Source organism: Lampris incognitus, chromosome 6 (assembly GCF_029633865.1).
Source record: "Lampris incognitus isolate fLamInc1 chromosome 6, fLamInc1.hap2, whole genome shotgun sequence".
Taxonomy (NCBI): domain Eukaryota; kingdom Metazoa; phylum Chordata; class Actinopteri; order Lampriformes; family Lampridae; genus Lampris; species Lampris incognitus.
Genome location: NC_079216.1, coordinates 49,427,097 through 49,447,544, shown reverse-complemented (window position 1 = coordinate 49,447,544; position 20,448 = coordinate 49,427,097). Strand labels below are relative to the sequence as shown.

Here is a 20,448-nt window from a genome sequence, read left to right as displayed (position 1 = left end):
AGTTGACTTGCACTACTGTCATGTCTTTGTTGCTTGCAACAGCTCTAAAAAAACGTTATCAGGAACGCGGAATTTTTGAAAAAAATAATAATTTTGTGTACAGGCGACTTAAAATAGCCAATCCCTATAAGAGGTATGTATACATTTATTAATACAGACCGATTTGCATTTTCTTTGTTGGCGAGGATTTTCAGTGGAAGTCTATCCATTCATCCGCGGCAAATTAGCAAACTGGCTGCTAGCTCATGTTAGCTCATTTAGCTAGCTGCCGGTGTAAAATTCACATGCCAACAACGTTAGTAAACTGGCGAATTAATGGGAAATGTTTTGTCTATTAAAACCGTAGTTGCTCACAGGTGAAACGATATAAAATCACAGTTCCAGCTGCAGATGGAACAAGTAAATAATATGAGATGCTAATTAGCATTTTCGTTTACCCCCGGACATGGCAGTATAGTGTGGAATTAAATTTTAATTTTAACTAGTGGAGATGTCTAGTCAAAGGGCCTCTGGTGCGTTTCCATGGTAAACGCCCTTTCCACAGAGTATATTCCAATACAGATCATTTAGGTTAATTAATGTTATAACTCAGTTATATTTTTTCATCATCGCTCCTAGCCATCGTTGTTGTTGGTTTTCCCTTTATTTCTTCATCAATAAAAACTGCAGTTTTGTTATTTTGCCCTGTCACATGCATTCAGTTTCATACACTGCCAGTAAATGCTAAATCCCGTGTATTTCACTCAATTATGTGTCCTCAATATAAATATGCATCTATTTAACAAAGTTAAACCAACCTTAAGATGGAAGAAAAGCTGTATGGATCACTGCCTGTCCCCTCGGAATATCTTCAACAGTGGTGAGTCTCCATCACAATGTGGCCCTACAGGACACAGATTGTATACAGAATCCCTCTGAATGGCCAAGTGTTATGAAAATGAAATGAACGCATGTGCACCCAATCACCCATATTATTTTGCTTCACCAGTTAGCAGTATACCATCTGGGTTGTGTACCATGAGTTAGTGATCGAAATTTTTTGCGTAATTTTTTGCTGTTTCTCCAAGGTGCCTGGCTGCTAGTGTGAATAATGAGAGATTTAGCAGGAGCACTTCATCAGATGGGAAGTTACTAATATTTCACACTGCAATATGAAGCTTTATTGGAGTCTTTTTGACTTTCTTGTAGATAATGATAGCTGAACATGTATTTAAAAGGTGGGGGGCTTGATATAGTATGGAAATTCATTTCCACTTCAGATGTTATTGAGCTGGAAGATATGTCCTTCAGTGTGAATATTTTGATTTAAGTGTCTTTTAAATATATATAAAATGGGCGTTACATAAACATGTATGGTTGGTGGAATACAATTTTTATCTGGCCAGGGGCATAATAATGTGTTGATCAAGTGCCGTCTATTCTGTGTCAGGAAATATGTTCAGTAACTGATTAGCTCCATTAATCACCAGCTTAAAAGATAGGTTTGCTTTTTCTTTTTCTTTTTTTTCTCCCCCTAGACGTCATTAAAACATTGTTGACATCATTTAGAATCGTGCAAACAAAAACTTCCATGATCACATCAGTATTGAGAAACTTACCACCTTGCTGAGTGTAGTCACTGGGCTTCAACACAGTCCAATGTGAGAATTGTTTAAGCCTTCTTAGACCATGATATATCATTGGTGACAGGCATGGGCGCAAGTCCATGAATACTGGGATGGCATTCAGTGCTTTACTTGTGCCCCCATCCATAGGGTTAGTGGTTGTGTCAGGAAGGGCATCCAACGTAAAACTTTTCCAAATCATTATGCGATTGACAAGACCATACTGGATCAGTTGTAGCCCGGGTTAACAACGATCGCCATTGGTGCTGTGCCCTCACAGGGTACCGAAGGAAACTATAAAATCCGCTGTGGCAACCCCTGAAAAACGGGGAACAAGCTGAAAGAAGAAGACCGTGATATATCTACTTTTTGAAAACTTTTACATCACAGTACAGTGAGACATGTCTTAATTTGTTACATTGGAAAAAATAGTCACAAACCAGGCTTTCTGTTAAGTTAAAATTACTATTTTACACTTTCACAATCACATTTTACTTGCCACAACGGTCCTTGTGAGCTTCCTGATTATAAAAAAGATATATATCATGACTTTAGAAGTCTTAAACTGTTGCCCAAATGGACTATTTTGTCATATTGGAAGATTTTGAAGCCTAGTGAGAAGATTCAACAGAGACACAAGTTTCTCAACACTGAATTGATCAGTGAAGTTTTTGTCTGAAAAATCTAAACCAAGCTTGATAACTTTATAAGGAGAGGTGGGTTCAAAGCAAGAGAAGCTTTCTTTTTAAGGTATGGTGCAAGATTATTTTTAAAGGTATAGTACCTATATTAAGTAATATTCTGATACAGGCCTATATTGCACCACATTGTCTCTCCTTTAATGTGGAAATTGCATTAATTTGGATTTTCTGTCCCTCAAAGCAGGTCCCACTCTTGTGTCACCCTTTATGGCTGTTGTTAATACTTTTTTGCCATACTTTTTTTTTTCTTCACCCTAAGGATTCAGTCTGCCCAGCAGTTTCAAGCACTCCAAGCCCAATACTCAGGTTTCAGTCCTCACCACCAGTCTCACTACCCAGAGGGACAGGCAGGCGAGAGGGTCATGGCACACATGACTGCCAATCCAGAGCCAATGATGGATCAGCAAGAGCCTGCCAACCTAGTGAAACGTACAACTTTCTTTTTCAGATAAATCCTTTTATATTGTATTTAAACTATTGGCTTTCAACTGGTTTTGGATGGAAAACCAAATTAATTCATTTGTTCATAAGTGTAAAATATCAAATAATATTGATTGTGTAGCTGTTCTTTGTCCTGGACCATATAAGAACTACTCCTTGACTGCCTCTTTACTCATCTTCCTCTATTGAGATAGCTGACTTAGCTGACTGGTTTTTGTCATTCAAAGTCAGCCATTAGTCTTAAGCTAATTCTTTAGCTAAAAGCATTGTGATGAGCTAGCTTGTTTACAAAAGAAAAAAAAATCTGTTTGATTTAGTTACAACTGGAACCTGAAAGCTGAGTTCGGAAAGACTCAGCTTTCAGGTTCCAGCCCTTGCAGTGATCTCTTTGGCAGATTCTAGAATATATTTTTAATCAGTATTCCATTATACATCACTGTTTACCCCAGAGCTGGTCACCGACCTTTCCAAAATTCAGATCATCTTCCAATATGCCAAATTAGCTGACACAGTAGTTCAGTTAACTTCAGAGCTAGCTAGCTAGTAAATGCTCAGAGTGCACACAATCATTCTCAGTTTTTTTATTTACATTTAATCCAGCTCCAGCCAAAAAAAGAGGAAGACCAGTGCAACCTAAGGAACCACAGGCACCTAAACCACCAAAAATCCCAAAAGCGCCAAAGGTGCCCAAGGACCCAAACGCACCCAAGGCCAAACCAGGGCCAAAGCCTAAAAAAGCCAAGGAGGGTGCGATAGATGGCAAGCAGGAGAAGATAGATGAGAGCTTCAAGAAGGTGAAGAGGAAAGTGGACCGCTTTAAGGGAATGACTGAAGAGGAGGTTATGACCAAAACACTTCCAGACTTGCTGGACTACAACCTGGACTATGTCATTGTAAGATTATCCATCCATCGGTTCTGTTGAGAGTGAAGTGCTCTGCTGTTATTGATAGGCTAAGAAATTATAAATACATTGCCACGAAAATACCTGCAATTTCCTCTTTAGATTGGCATCAATCCAGGTTTGATGGCAGCCTACATTGGACGTTGGTTCCCCGGCCCTGGAAACCATTTTTGTAAGTTGAATGACAGCATTTTTGTTATTTATGTAACACTAACTACAGGTGTTCTTTGCAGGTCTATGGATTCTACATTTAGAAATTAATTCCATAGTACCTAGGTGTTTAAATTCAATGGTAACTGTTGATAATAGAAGTGAATGATTTTATCCTTTTTTTAGGGAAGTGTCTCTTCCTCTCTGGATTCACTGATGAGCAACTCAACCACATGCACGACACCATGCTTCCAGTAAAATACAAGATCGGCTTCACCAACATGGTGGCCAGAGCAACACCAGGAAGCAAAGACCTCTCAAGGTAGTCAAATGAGCCAAAACCATATTTAAATAAACTATGACATATAATCAGGAATCAGGAACACTTTATTTGTCATTTCACCTCATGTACTTGCATACATGAAATGAAGCGAAATGCCATTTTCCCCAGCCCACAGCAGTGCAACATAAAGACAAAAACATATCCAAAAACTACAAGAACACACATATTCAAACTAACACATATAGCCAAACTAAAACACATATATCCAAACTAACTAAACCTTTAGTGGTGGTACCAGTCATCTAGAGAATTGATTTTTGTACCTAAATGGCAGTGCAGCAATAATGCAATTCAGTTGGATTTAATTGGGAACCCTTTCCCAATGTCAGATTCTTTGCTTGGCATGAGGCATGATGTTAGAAGACCATAGATCTCTTAACTATAGCATCAATATTAGCACTTTATTGATGTGTGTACGTATGTAGAATTTCAAATGTAAATTTACAAACTGTTGCAGAAGTTAGAGATACATCTTTTGTAAAATTGTGAACTTCTCTTCCCATGTAGCTAGGCTAAAATGTACATGCATTTTCTTCATGTTCTATTTTACGCTTTTAGAATTGAAAGTTCTTCAGCAAAACCATTTTGGTAAACAAAAAGAAAAGGAAAAAGTGTTGTTAGGTCCAAACCAATTGGTTTAAAATAATAGCTTTATCTCATTTTTGACCTAATTGTAATTTCACATATGAACATTGTACTATATATTTCTTTTTTTTAAATAGTAAAGAGCTACGTGAAGGAGGCAAAATTCTCACAGAAAAGTTGAAAAAATACAAGCCTCTTATTGCAGTTTTCAATGGAAAATGTAAGTAAATGCCCATTTCAATGAAAATGCATATGATGAAATTATTTGTATCTCCATTTTACCACAAGAATTGTGTTTTTCTTTTCCTTAGGCATTTATGAAATGTTCTGCAGGGAGATGTTTGGCAAAAAACCAAAGCAACTTGAATTTGGGTTGCAGCCGCACAAAATACCAGACTGTGACGTGGTAGGTACTCCACCACATTGGGATTTCTGATTCTGGTAATAATTACTGAAAAGAATTGAACTGACCCTATGCCATCTCCCCCACATAGGCTCTATATCTGATGCCTTCCTCCAGTGCCCGTTGTGCCCAGTTCCCCCGTGCCCAGGACAAAGTCCACTTCTACATCAAATTGAGGGAGCTGAGGGATCAGCTCAAGGGAGTCAGAAGAAACAATGAAATCGAGGAAGTCAATTATTCCTTTGACCTGGGGTTGGCCAAGGGTGAGAACCAGTGGCTGGATGCCACACTTGGATAATTGGATGTGGTTTTCTCATCAAGGCAGTTCTCTCCTTAATGTGACCACTTCATAATCATTCCAGGGTCCCAGGAATATTATGAAAGCACTGTGGTTCTGACCCTTACGTCCCTTACTATTTGTTATTTGTAATGTTGATGTTCTAGGAATTGGAGCGTGTTCTGCTGTTGCACACACAAGTAGCTCTGTATAAGAGAACCACTTAAATTACTAAAATTTCAGGAAATAAATGTCTGTGTACTGAAGAAAGGATAGCTTGCATGCTGTAGAATAGTTGGAATGAGGTGGAGCAGGTAAAACATTAGCTGGATAGTGGACACACTATCATCTGTTGCTTAAGAAATTGTTAGACATTGGTGAACCAATTCTGTTCATCTGTTGTGAAATATTTATTCTTATGTTAGCCATGTCAAGTTTTATATTCTAAGTAGATAATTGCAAAGAGTGCATGGAAAATCCTGTATTAAAGAGAGGTCTGGCCAAGAAAGCAATTTCAGAACAAATACATTAAGTTGTAAACATAGAATAATGTGGAGAATCTGAAATATCTCCGATGTTAACAGAATATAACATGTAAGGAGATAATATTTGTAAAAGTTTAAAGATACAAAGCCTGGTAGCAGGTTTACTTTTTACTTTCAATACATCCTGCCACTGAAAATCCCTCCTCACTGTCACTTAAGAATTGATTTTGATTGATCTTGGGAGCCAAGTCAGAGGATGCTTAAGTGAATTGGAGTGTAAGATAGCGTTTCCCTTCTTTACATCAACAGAGGATGCCAAGAGGATGGCAATAAAGGAGGAGCTGTATGACCCTGGTTATGAGGATGCTTACGGAGGAGCATATATTGAGGGAGGACCTGAGGGAGGCCAGCCACAGAGCCAGAGCAATGGTCACTGTACATTCTCGTCTGCCGAAAATGCAGGTAACCACACAAAGACCCAGCTGCAGTGTATCCTGCTGAACCTGAGTTTAAGTTAGAATTATACTAGTCTCACAATGCCGTGTATGGTGGGAGGTTTAAGAATGTAAAAATCACCAGGTTCTGTATCATGATAACAGACAATACAGGTTGATATGTACACTACTGTTCAAAAGTTTGGGATCACCCAAACAATTTTGTGTTTTCCATGAAAAGTCACACTTATTCACCACCATATGTTGTGAAATGAATAGAAAATAGAGTCAAGACATTGAGAAGGTTAGAAATAATGATTTGTATTTGAAATAAGATTTTTTTTACATCAAACTTTGCTTTCGTCAAAGAATCCTCCATTTGCAGCAATTACAGCATTGCAGACCTTTGGCATTCTAGCTGTTAATTTGTTGAGGTAATCTGGAGAAATTGCACCCCACGCTTCCAGAAGCAGCTCCCACAAGTTGGATTGGTTGGATGGGCACTTCTTTGAGCAGATTGAGTTTCTGGAGCATCACATTTGTGGGGTCAATTAAACGCTCAAAATGGCCAGAAAAAGAGAACTTTCATCTGAAACTCGACAGTCTATTCTTGTTCTTAGAAATGAAGGCTATTCCATGCGAGAAATTGCTAAGAAATTGAAGATTTCCTACACCGGTGTGTACTACTCCCTTCAGAGGACAGCACAAACAGGCTCTAACAGGTACTATTTAATGAAGATGCCAGTTGGGGACCTGTGAGGCGTCTGTTTCTCAAACTAGAGACTCTAATGTACTTATCTTCTTGCTCAGTTGTGCAACGCGGCCTCCCACTTCTTTTTCTACTCTGGTTAGAGCCTGTTTGTGCTGTCCTCTGAAGGGAGTAGTACACACCGGTGTAGGAAATCTTCAATTTCTTAGCAATTTCTCGCATGGAATAGCCTTCATTTCTAAGAACAAGAATAGACTGTCGAGTTTCAGATGAAAGTTCTCTTTTTCTGGCCATTTTGAGCGTTTAATTGACCCCACAAATGTGATGCTCCAGAAACTCAATCTGCTCAAAGAAGTGCCCATCCAACCAATCCAACTTGTGGGAGCTGCTTCTGGAAGCGTGGGGTGCAATTTCTCCAGATTACCTCAACAAATTAACAGCTAGAATGCCAAAGGTCTGCAATGCTGTAATTGCTGCAAATGGAGGATTCTTTGACGAAAGCAAAGTTTGATGTAAAAAAAATCTTATTTCAAATACAAATCATTATTTCTAACCTTCTCAATGTCTTGACTCTATTTTCTATTCATTTCACAACATATGGTGGTGAATAAGTGTGACTTTTCATGGAAAACACAAAATTGTTTGGGTGATCCCAAACTTTTGAACGGTAGTGTACACTCAGCTCACTGCTTAATTTGTGCCAGATCGTGCTAGAACAAGATCCAGCATTTGTTTTGGACCACTTGCATTTCATCGCCTAACTGTGAGGATCCCACTTCTCTTGTAGCAATCAAAGTTAATTTTTATATTATGATATATTCTAGAAAAAAAAACAACTTGCTGTGTTCTTTTTTTCTTCCTCCAAAACACATAATTGGCTTGTCTCTCCATGAGGGCCGGTTATGAGCTTATCGATATCTGGTGTGGTGCTCACAGCATAATCATGTGGCAGACATCTGTGAACTAACTGCTTCTGTGAAAGTGAATTGTGGCAGCTGAAATTCAATGCAGGCATAGAGATGGAAAAAAGGCATATGTAACAGTTGACCTTATTTGTTTTTGTGTCTGAATATGTACGAATTTGCTCATAAATGGTTTGGTAGTCCACTTTGCTAAATGGTTGATTGCTGTTGCATTACAATTTTTATAAGTTGTCATGGGTTGACAATATATAGGTTTGCAATAAAAGTAATATTTTCAGTCAGCCCTCTGAATAAAATAGTCGTTTAATAATGTTAAAGATATGATAAAATCAGTAATAAATATTTGGTCTAATCTGTTTGCCACACATGTAATTATACATTCCGAGACATCTCCCTTTATGGTTGACCTACTGGATCACTTTCCCCTTGTTGTTCCATGATCTTGATTTACAAACTAAGCACTGGCTAGGCTACACTCAAAGGCAGCTGCTCTGTGCAGATTCAAATTAATTTCTCTGCCCTGGATCCGGGGTGGTGGAGTTTGATGATTGTTTGGGAGAAAAAAGCATGTCTGCATTCAGAGTCTGTTGAGTTCATTCACTGTCCTTGTCGTCCCTTAAAGGGAAATTTCACTGATGGTTTAGTGAATGTGCAAACAGTACTGATGAGTTATGTAGTTGGCTGCAGCAATAAAGTCCTCACCGTGTACTCTATTGATGGAGAAATCTGTTCTTCTGCTCACGGAGTCTTTCCCGCAGCGCCTAAGCGTACCAGAATGTACTACTGCATGTTAGCCTCTGTATCATTGTGCATAAAATCCTCTGCGCTAGTGCTGTGGGACATCATTTCTACCATCGGAAATGTAGCATAGCCAAGAGAGGAGAATGTGTTTTTTGAGCAGTGTGTTTAGAGTAGATTAGAGTATTAGAAACCCTACTAGGCTGTATTAAGTTTTTTCTGGCTGCCAACTGACATCACAATACATCGCTTGACGGCCACAAAAAAAAAAAAAACTCGGTTTCACTGCTGCTCCAGAGATGCAGAAACAATCGGAAAACAACTGCCAGGGTCGTTCATGTGCTATCCCCGCCACAGATAGACAGAACGGAGGTTGAAAATTGGTGAATTGTCCCTTTAAGTGAGCCTAATTGTCTAACCCGGTGTTTCCCATTCCAGTCCTCAAGGTCCCCCTGCCCTGCAGATTTTCATTGTAATCATGTACAAATCTGACATAATTAAGTGCTGATTGGTTGAGTTAATAGTCGCTGACATAACACAGGTGATGTCAGATCTGGCACGCCTGGAATAATGAGTACTATAATATGATTGGTAGAGTGAAGTACAAGCAGGCCTATGCATGCAGGGTTACAATGAAAATCTACAGGATGTTGGGGCCTTGAGAACTTGATTGGGGAACACTGGTCAAACCTAATAATTTCTCATTAGACTAAACACATCGACAAGTGCCAAGTCTTAGTTAATGACAACTAAGTAAGCACTGTGATGAATACATGGTAAGAAAGCAACCCAAACCTTTGAGCAAGTGAGCAGCAGCTGATGAAGCAACCATAGGAACTTTTGAGCAGAAAGATGGTCATTTAGCCTGGAGACCCAAGTTCAAACCAGGTGAGATCGCAGATACAAGCGGCTGAAATGAGTTTCCTCCATAGGGTGTCTGGGAGTGCCTTAGAGATAGGAGGAAGAGCTAGGACATCCGGAGGGAGCTCAGAGTAGAGTCACTGCTCCTTCGCGTTGAAAGGAGCTAGTTGAGGTGGTTCAGGCATCTGATTAGGATGTCTCCTGAGCGCCTTCCTTTGGAGGTTTTCCGGGCATGTCCAACTGGGAGGAGACCCCGGGGTAGACCCAGAACTCACTGGAGGAACTACATGTCTTATCTGGCCTGGGAATGCCTTGGGATCCCCCAGGAGGAGCTGGAGGGTACTTCTGGGGAGAGGGACGTCTGGAGTTCCCTACTTAGCTTGCTGCCACTGTTATCCGACCCCAGAGAAGCAGCTGATGATGAGATGAGATGAGCTGAGACCCAGGTTCAAACCCATATTTTGCCAATCAGCTCCCCTGATAAAGTGTACTCAGTTTTAATGCTGAATCCTTACAAGCTACTATAACCAACCTCTGACCTTTTTGTGGAGGGAGAGGTGTCATTGGCACAGCTGTCATTGACAAGGCTCCTGACCATGTCTTTTTTTTTCCATTTCATTTTTTAGAAGTAGCAGAAAAGGCAACCACTTCACAAATCAGCACTACCACAGAAGGCCAGCTGCCAGATGGACAGTGGATGACCCAGTCTTTTGCAGATCAAATCCCAGACATTGGAGGTGGACCTACAGAAGCCAGTGCATAATGACAGTGGGCTTCAAAATAGTCCTTTATGGACATGTAGAGACCTCAGCCACAAGTTATAGATTTTTTTCTTTTTATTAGTAACTTAGTGAAATATACACGCATAGATGGAATTGTGCAGATTTTAATGCTGCAGAATATTTTCTGCAAACTATAATCCTTTTTGGTCTTGTATACATGAACTGTATGACTTCCTTTATGGCAGTCTTTTTAAATATCTGAAATCAGGGACGTGACAATGATGCTTGACTGCCCTTGGATAAGGACATGTATTTAAACTTTTACTTTACTTTTGTACTATACAGTACTGCACTGTAATGCAGTGGGTGCAAATGTTCATGTCTACTGTTCTTGCAGTAACGCCTTCATATGGAACTTTGGTAACACTTTATTTTAGGGGGTCAGAAATTACCTAGTAATTTCCTAGTAATAAGGTGGTAGTTTTTACCGGTAATTTTACAGCTAACCCTAACCCTCCCTAACCCAAATTACAGGGTAATTTCAACCATATGTGAATTACGTGATAATTACCACCTCATTACTAGGAATCCAACCCCTCTGACCCCCTAAAGTAAAGTGTAACCGGAACTTTTTACAAGTCTAAATGATAAGAAATGGTCTGGTGTGATCCTGACTGCATGGTGTGGCTAGGCATAGGGTGCACTTAGTATGCTGGTGTCAGTACATTTTATTTCTGCTTTAAACTGGTTATAGATGATCACAACAGACGGACACTTCATGGTTATTTGTGATTCCTTGGAAGAAATTCCTGAAAAGCCTTTTATCATGAGGCACAATACTCAAATGGGTGCTATCTTATTTTTTTCTCTTTAGGAATTTTAGAATTTTTTTGTATGTTTATGAAAATGTCATTCATAGGGAAGATGATGAAATGTTTATTTGTTCATTAAAATGTCCTGAAGATGCTTTTCTACAGAATATCATTTAATGAAGTTTTACTTCGTTGCAGTTTAGATTTTTTATAGCATTCGGTACACAAGTTCTTTGTGAGGAATAATCTTTTCATATTGTAAAGACTGAAGAGTGCATTCAAAGAGCTGACATCAAATATAGCCTCTTATCTCACATTCTTTTCTCACTGTAAAGCTACAAACTCAAATTTGACGAAAGGGGAAAAAAAAGATGGTCCCAGTATACCTTGTTATGGGGCTGATGTGTCATTACACTAAGCATTTCAAGAATATCCATCTACACAGTCTTTGAATTTCTAGTAAATTATCTTTGGCAGTTTTTTTTCGTTCTTTTTTTTTAAAGCTGTGAGAACAGTGGAGAAAGACTGGAGGTATACGTAGGAGGGGTCCTGAGCCAGATTTGTGATTGTTTCTAAAATCACTTGTACAATTGACTGGTTGACCTACCGGGATGCTCCCGAACTGCCAATACTTAAAAAATGCATTAAAAGTAAAAATGTGATTGACACGGTGTCTTGTTGGGATACAGTGTCTTATTCAAGGGCCCATGGGCATAGTGGATACTACTCAACACAGGTACTTCAACCTGGGTCCCCTGGTTAAGGGATGTCTTTACTAACTACTTCATCCTGCCATTCAAGTCACATCAGACAATTTTAAAGAAAGTACTGTGTTCAAGTAATACTGAACAACACATGACACGGAATCTCCCAACATTATATTTAAAGTTACAATCCTGAAGATTTACCTGCAAATAAATGTCCTTTTTTTTAACAGGTTTATTTACGACAATGGATAATCCAGGAATATCCAAACCATGAATGTGTCAGTATAGTAACTACATGCAGAGGAATGAAGGTAGGGACAAGTTTGAAGAAGCAAAGTTTTTGAGGCTAACAAACTAGTTTGGAACCAACACTCAAACAATTCGGGCATAGACAATTTTGTATCCACCATTATTCCTTTCACTAAAAGTGTAAACCTGTTGCACTTAGACGAACACTTATACCTCAACTTCCCTACCCAGGACCATGCCGTAAAAGGCTGAGCCCAGTAAAGCCCAGTTGTACCCTAATGTGTTTCCATTGTACATACTAGAACTGGGCGAATGTGGATATAACAATATATAAGTTGTGCTGTGTTAGCTATAGTTAAGCTTGTTTTCAGTATGAGAGGTCATAATGGTTTTCTTGTTAATTTCCCTCTTGATACCAAGGTATACAGAAAATTGCACATAAAACCCACAAAGAACTCCACCAAATTCATGGCAAATTACCAAAATGTTGCTAACTTGTTAAAAAGTTGATAATTGGTAATACAGCCTAAATTTGTTGAAAAGATGTCTTGTTTCTATTTTGACAGCGATCAGCGCAGAGCGACATTTAAGGGACCAATCATGAATGAGATGATATTAAGGCCCGCCCCATGGCCCCGTCCTAAAAAGGCCAGCACCACGTGACGGGGGGGGGGGTGGATTGAGAAGGGCTTGAATCTTTCACAGTTGGAATATGGCCAAGTGGGCTGATGTAATGGAAAGGGATTCGTACCTGTGACTTTCACAGCACAGCCTGGTAGTTGAAAAAGACAGCACTTGGTGTGACGAGATGCACACTCTTGTTCATGATATGACTGCTATTCAGTGCTCTAAGACAACTGTAGGTTGACGCAGGAATACCTGCTGTTGGCTCTCTTGTTAGTCGATTTGGATAAAGTGTCTACTGTAAAGTGAGAAAATGTAAATGCAGCAAGCAGATGAGCCTGTTGAGGACCTTTACCGACAGAAATACATTGACAATTAAAACCCAGGTTTGACCATGATATTCTGTTTGGTTGTAGTATAGTGATTTCATGTTTAATGATTGAGACCAGTGCAGTTACCATAATGACCAAAGGCGTCTGAGTAACAACACAACAAGGCAGCTTTTGTAGCGAGCCACATGGGACTGACTGGCTTACACTGCCCCCCTCCTTCGGGATAGGGCATCCCCGGCCGGACCGTCACAGCTGGGACATGAACTCTTGGCTCCTGCACCCTGGGCGACTACGTTAACCAGTCGACTAAAGGGTCCGACCCGTTAGCCAAGGGCCAACGTCTCTACTTATCCGTGCACGTTACACTACCCCCCTCTTTCGGGAAGCGCGTCCCCTCGCTTCAGCATATCAGGTCCCTCACGCCTCTGGGTGCATGCGCTTCCGATGGCCTCACGGTCTCACCATCCCACTTCTGACACCAATGTAGCGAATTCGGGGGACAGCCACGGGAACCGCCACAGCCAGGACGCAAACTCGTATCTCCTGCACCGCGGGCGACAAGGTTAACCAGTCGACTAAAGGGCCCGACCCGTCTACTTATTTGTGTACATTACACCTCTTTTGGGAAGCGCGTCCCCACGCTTCAACATATCAGCTCTCTCACGCCTCTGGGTACACGCGCTTCCCGATGACCTCACGGTCTCACCATCCCTCTTCTGACACCAATGTAGCGAACTCAGGGGGGCAGTCGAGAACCGCCACAGCCGGGACGCGAACTCAGATCTCCCACACCGCGGGCGACAACGTTAACCAGTTGACTAAAGGGTCCGACCCATTAGCCAAGGGCTAACGTGTCTACTTAATTCGTGTACATTACACTACCCCCCCCTCCTTCGGGATAGGGCGTCCCTGGCCGGACCGTCACAGCCGGCACACGAACTCTTTGGTTCCCGCACCCCAGGCGACTGACTACGTTAACCAGTCGACTAAAGGGTCCGATCCGTCAGCCAAGGGCCAACGTGTCTACTTATCTGTGCACGTTACAATATGCTTCTAAAGACTTGTATGCCTTCGTTGATTCTTTCGTAAATATACTTGATGTACCTATGTCACATCCCTCCAGCCAGTGTTTGTCAACTTCGTGATATCACTTGTCCACTGAGCTATCGGGAAGTCTCCCCCCCACCAGTGCTTAGCGTAGGTTTCGACTCGTAATGCTTTCTGTCTTCTGTTTAGCTGGTGCGCGTAACAATGTACAAATTGCGTCATTAATGCTATTATTTTTTTTATTGGCTGCTCTTAGCATGAGGCCAACATGATCGTGCCCGACTGCTCATTATTGAAAGCTCGCTGAACATGCACATTGTTTTCATCTGCTCACTTGGTTAAACGAACACTGACGGGCCGGCCCCATGCTCACCAAACAAAGACTGATAGATGAAGTAGTGACCTTAACACAACAGGTGCAGGAAAATATTTTGAATGTATCAGACCGCTGTCATGTCTAAAAAAAGTGCAACAATGTTCATTACAAAGAAGGAAAATATATATATATATTAAGATAGATCTAGGAAAAAAAACCCTAACGGGAGCAGCCAAAATTAGTAGTAGTGGTAGATTATTTGTTACACTGAATTACTGATTTACTGATCATGTCGTCCAGTGGCAACAACTGGTGGGGCCAGGCCCCACCAGCCCCTGATGCAGAGATGCCACCTTTGGAGAATAATACAAACAGGTATTGCACCAAACACAATGGCATATGCTCTAGCTTTTACTAGGATATACCAAATTTGAAAGTCCTGCATCTGTATGATACAATTTGGTGTAAAACAATACCGGGTGCTCTAATACCTCATCGGGTTTTACATTGGCTGTTAAAGCTGCAACTTGAATATTGAATATTTGTTTGATGTGTTACCTTGAATATAATGATTCAACAAGCAAAAATATTGTATGACAGAATATTATTTTTTTAATGTGTTTATTTTGAATGGAAAATTGCAAGTTCAAAAACACAGTTATAATCGCTCTCTCTCTCATTTCAAGTCAAGTCAAGTCAATTTTATTTGTATTTCCCAGTATCACAAATTACAAATTTGCCTCAAGGGGCTTTACAGGAAAACAACATCCTGTCCTTAGACCCTTGCATCAGATAAGGAATAACTCCCTAAAGGAGAAAAAATGGGAAGCAACCACACACACACACACACACACACACATATATATATATATATATTTATATATATCAACACAGATACAGGAAAAAAGGTTTTAATACATTGCAGTGCAGGCCTGTTTCGTGCGATGCGCACTCATCAGCTGCTAATGTGGTTAAACAAAGAATCATACAGTTTGCGTTGCCCAGCATCACGCCCCTAATTCCGGTTGGACAGCAACCAGTCAGATGAGGAAACATTTAAACTATAACAAGCAGTGGGGTAGGTACTTATGATGCACAGCAACCAATGGAGGGGTAGACAACATTACAACCAATGGGTTAAGGGACAGGTTTGTTTTGAAAAGCATTTAGGGGCCAGGGCACTGTTGAAACGGCGTACATTAAAAATATAACAAGGTAATTTATGTGAATCATATAGTGGGGTGGTGTTGGGGCACAGTTGGAAGGACAGGCAGTTAAAATATAAAAAAAATATTAAAACTAATAAATGTCATATGTGTATCATCTAATGGGGGGGATAATAAAGATGTTTTACTTATAGTTACAAAGGAGATATTTTTTTGGTGTCTACAGCTGGTGGCCAATTTGTTTCTATTATACAAGGTAGACATATCAGGTCTGCAAATAATAAAATATTTTTCTGCCAAGCACAGGTTACATCTTTTGCCCCTAACTGAATATGCATTGCTCTTTGCAAGGATTTTCCATGAGACAGAATAACTGATATTCTTGTCTACCAATGACCAAATGTGGCGGCTTAAGGCTGCTGCGTTTTTTGCATGCTCGTTTCTGAAGCTACTCATATGGGCGTTAAACCTAATTTTAAAAGGGCCCTCTGTTAATCCCACATAAGTGTCCACATTGCAGTTGTCTTCTCTTGTCACCGATGCCTGGTAGATGACTCCCTCTATCTGGCATTTTCCTTCAAGAGGACACGATGCCTTAACACAGCATTTGCAGTTGGAGGTGTTTGGTTGCGGTAAGGGGGTCTGTGCCTTGGCCATGATGCTTGTGTTGTGGGATGAAATAACCTGCTGGACATTTGGCATGCAGCCGTAGCTCATTTTGACTGTTTCTGATGAATATTTTTCTCAGTAGATGGTCTGGGGTAAAGCACTCATCCAAAAGCTTGAAAAATTGTTTTCCAATATTAGAGGCCACAGTGTCGCTGTAGAGAGGCTTATACCACGTGATGTTCTGACTTCTGTTATGGTTTTTTTGTTGTTGTTGCTGGCTGTCACTAATTGGTGGTGGTTTGTACTTAAGTCTGAAATCATATTCACGTTTGTAATGCTTCCTGGTATGGGGGGGGGGCTGCTTCATTAAAGATGGCCTCACTGAATGATAAACATGAGAGTCTTTTGTTTATGCTCACTGGGATATTTTTCAAAATGGACGGTGGATGATTGCTTTCTCTGTGGATGTATTGTACTATATTGTTGGGCTTCATGTAAGGCCTGTATGTACCATTTTTAAGGTCTAATGGGATGTCGAGGAAGTCAATCTGTTGTTTGTTAGCCTCAATTGAAATTTTTAGTCCATTGTTTGCAAATATACTACACATTTTCTTTTTTATTCTCTCTACTTCTCTTGCCGGTTTGTTGCAGACTGCCAGCCCATCGTCTCTATATAGCTCGACGTTGATGTCTAGGACGTGTAGTTGAGACAACAAGTACAAGCCCACTAGCTCACAGGTCTCTGCCCCGTCGAAGCTGCCCATGGTCACGTCAAATTTGCTATTACCTTGCTTTTGCCATGGGATTCCCTTGTGATATAAGATTGACTCTTTAGCGTGGGCTATTATTTATGTCTCTGTCTTGGTCGGATATTTTGGTGTATGCTGAGACAAATTCAGTAGCTTTGTGATGTAGCTCTTTAGTCATGGAGGGGTAAAATTCACAAATATCAAAGCATATGAACGTATGCCTGCTCTTGTCATCTATGTCCTTAAACCATTTCAATACTTGGTCGGTGTTCTTCCACTGATTTAAGGAGACCCGCTTCAGAATCGTCCGATTTATATTTTCAATAATTTTTTTGCTTAGCTTACCTATTTCGGGTTTGGTGGGGTTGATAAGCCTACATGTTGGTTTGTTTTTAAAATGTGGTTTGTGGTCTTTCAGGATAATAAAGGCTTTCATCTGGGAGGTGACATCAGTGCGGTCGTCTAATTCCAGATCCGATGTAATTTTTTTGTCCTTTAAGGTGATGTCTCTTTCAGCAGACTTCCCAGTCTTGTATGATTTGGTTATGTTGCTGTGTAGAAGATTGTCATATTGATCGGGCTCTGTTTTATAAAAATTAGAAGTTTTGTCGGTTTGCAGCCGACAAAACTTCCGATGCCTTAACACGGCAAATGCTGTGTTAAGGCATCGTGTCCTCTTGAAGGAAAATGCCAGATAGAGGGAGTCATCTACCAGGCATCAGTGACAAGAGAAGACAACTGCAATGTGGACATTTACGTGGGATTAACAGAGGGCCCTTTTAAAATTAGGTTTAACGCCCATATGAGTAGCTTCAGAAACGAGCATGCAAGAAATGCAGCAGCCTTAAGCCGCCACATTTGGTCATTGGTAGACAAGAATACCAGTTATTCTGTCTCATGGAAAATCCTTGCAAAGAGTAGTGCATATTCAGTTAGGGGTAAAAGATGTAACCTGTGCTTGGCAGAAAAGTATTTTATTATTTGCAGATCTGATATGTCCACCTTGAATAATAGAAACGAATTGTAGACACCGAAAAAAATATCTCCTTTGTAACTATAAGTAAAACATCTTTATTACCCCCCCATTCGATGATACACATATGACATTTATCAGAGTTTTTTTTTTAATATTTTCTTTCCTAAAAGTACACCCAACCAGCACGTCATGGAGTGGGTGGGAGACATTGTCCATCGTGGGGATGTTTCCTCATAAGCTTTAACGTTGGCTTTAGAACACCTTTTCTTATTATCTGCAAAGTGACATTAGTTGTTTGCTGTTTGCTAGTATTTGCAGCCTGCTCCTGTGCTGCAACTACAGTGCATCCGGAAAGTATTCACACCCCTTCACTTTCCCCACATTTTGTTATGTTACAGCCTTATTCCAAAATTGATTAAATTCCTTTTTTTCTCATCAATCTACATACAATACTCCATAATGACAAAGTGAAAAATGTTTTGTAGAAATTTTTGCAAATTTATTAAAAATAAAAACCGGAAATATTGCATGTACATAAATATTCACACCCTTTACTCAGCACCCTTGGCAGCTATTACAGCCTCAAGTCTTCTTGGGTATGAAGCTACAAGCTTGGCACACCTATATTTGGGGTATTTCTCCCATTCTTCTCTACAGATCCTCTCAAGCTCTGTAAGGTTAGATGGGGAGCGTCGCTGCTCAGCTATTTTCAGGTCTTTCCAGAGATGTTCAATGGGGTTCAAGTCTGGGCTCTGGCTAGGCCACTCAAGGACATTCACAGACTTGTCCCGAAGCCACTCCTTCCTTGTCTTGACTGTGTGCTTAGGGTCGTTGTCATGTTGAAAGGTAAACCTTCACCCCAGTCTGAGGTCCTGAGTGCTCTGGAGCAGGTTTTCATCAAGGATCTCTCTGTACTTTGCTCCATTCATCTTCCCTCGATCCTGACTAGTCTCCCAGTTCCTGCCGCTGAAAAACATCCCCACAGCATGATGCTGCCACCACCATGCTTCACTGTAGGGATGGTATTAGCAAGGTGATGAGAGGTGCCTGGTTTCCTTCAGACGTGACGTTTGGCATTCAGGCCAAAGAGTTCAATCTTGGTTTCATCAGATCAGAGAATCTTGTTTCTCATGGTCTGAGAGTCCTTTAGGTGCTTTCTGGCAAAATCCAAGCGGGCTGTCATGTGCCTTTTACTGAGCAGAGGCTTCCATCTGGCCACTCTACCATAAAGGCCTGATTGGTGGAGTGCTGCAGAGATGGTTGTCCTTCTGGAAGGTTCTCCCATCTCCACAGAGGAACGCTGGAGCTCTGTCAGAGTGACCATCGGGTTCTTGGTCACCTCCCTGACCAAGGCCCGTCTCCCCCGATTGCTCAGTTTGGCTGGGCGGCCAGCTCTAGGAAGAGTTCTGGTGGATCCAAACTTCTTCCATTTACGAATGATGGAGACCACTGTGCTCTTCGGGACCTTCAAAGCTGTAGAAAATTTTTTGTACCCTTCCCCAGACCTGTGTCTCGATACAATCCTGTCTCGGAGGTCCACAGACAATTCCTTTGACTTCATGGCTTGGTTTCTGCTCTGACATGCACTGTCAACAGTGGGACCTTATATAGACAGGTGTGTGCCTTTCCAAATCATGTCCAATCAATTGAATTTACTACAAGTGGACTCCAATCAAGATGTAGAAACATCTCAAGGATGATCAGTGGAAACAGGATGAACCTGAGCTCAATTTTGAGTGTCATAGCAAAGGGTATGAATACTTTTGTACATGCAATATTTCAGTTTTTTATTTTTAATACATTTGCAAAAATGTCTACAAAACCTTTTTCACTTTGTCATTATGGGGTATTGTGTGTAGATTGATGAGAAAAAAAAGGAATTTAATCAATTTTGGAATAAGGCTGTAATATAACAAAATGTGGGGGAAGTGAAGGGGTGTGAATACTTTCCGGATGCACTGTAAGTTGACCCAATACCTGTATTGTGGCAACTCATGTATTGTCATGGTATATTCACACGTGTGTGTATATACCGTGACTGTAAAATAAATGTAATATTCTTGGGCCATTGGTCCTGGTCCCTCTGTTGTGATCTTTGATGAGTCTAGCAAGATATCTAATTTTTAATGAGTAGTTAAAAAGCCCACAAGCTTACACTTAATAAATAATGATGTAATTGTATTTGATTAATTTTCATGAATATTATGATTATTAGTAATATTAATTATTTTGCATAAATAACTTAGATAATTAATTATAATAACCATATTTTCTATAAAAATAATTTCTATAATTAATATTATAAAATTAAATCCACTGACACAATGGTTAAATAAAATCTCTTTTATTAATAGTTTTTCTATTAAAAAAATGAATGACCGCAATAATGCAAAAAAAAGACCAAATAAAAATTAAAGGGGGGGTATAGAACATAACAATCACTACAGAGCACAAAAGAAACCCTTTTGAGGGAGTGAGTCAGCGAGAAGTTGGCAGAGGCAGAAACATAATGATCATCAGGGGTTACTTTATAAATGTATTCTGTTACAATTGCAAATTGCCTGTTGAAAAATGTATTCTGTA

The 20,448-nt window shown here is 40.3% G+C and overlaps 1 protein-coding gene across 1 annotated transcript; it reads left to right on the top strand.

The window, feature by feature from the left end:
* Positions 1-48: 48 nt before the first annotated feature.
* On the top strand, positions 49-11,704 carry LOC130114194 (G/T mismatch-specific thymine DNA glycosylase-like). Its single transcript, XM_056282003.1, has 11 exons — positions 49-133; positions 788-859; positions 2,565-2,734; positions 3,347-3,639; positions 3,751-3,820; positions 3,985-4,120; positions 4,864-4,946; positions 5,038-5,132; positions 5,221-5,392; positions 6,201-6,353; positions 10,183-11,704. Exons 2-11 carry the CDS (start codon positions 804-806, stop codon positions 10,317-10,319), a joined length of 1,365 nt encoding a protein of 454 aa, XP_056137978.1. The 5' UTR covers positions 49-133; positions 788-803; the 3' UTR covers positions 10,320-11,704.
* Positions 11,705-20,448: the final 8,744 nt, after the last annotated feature.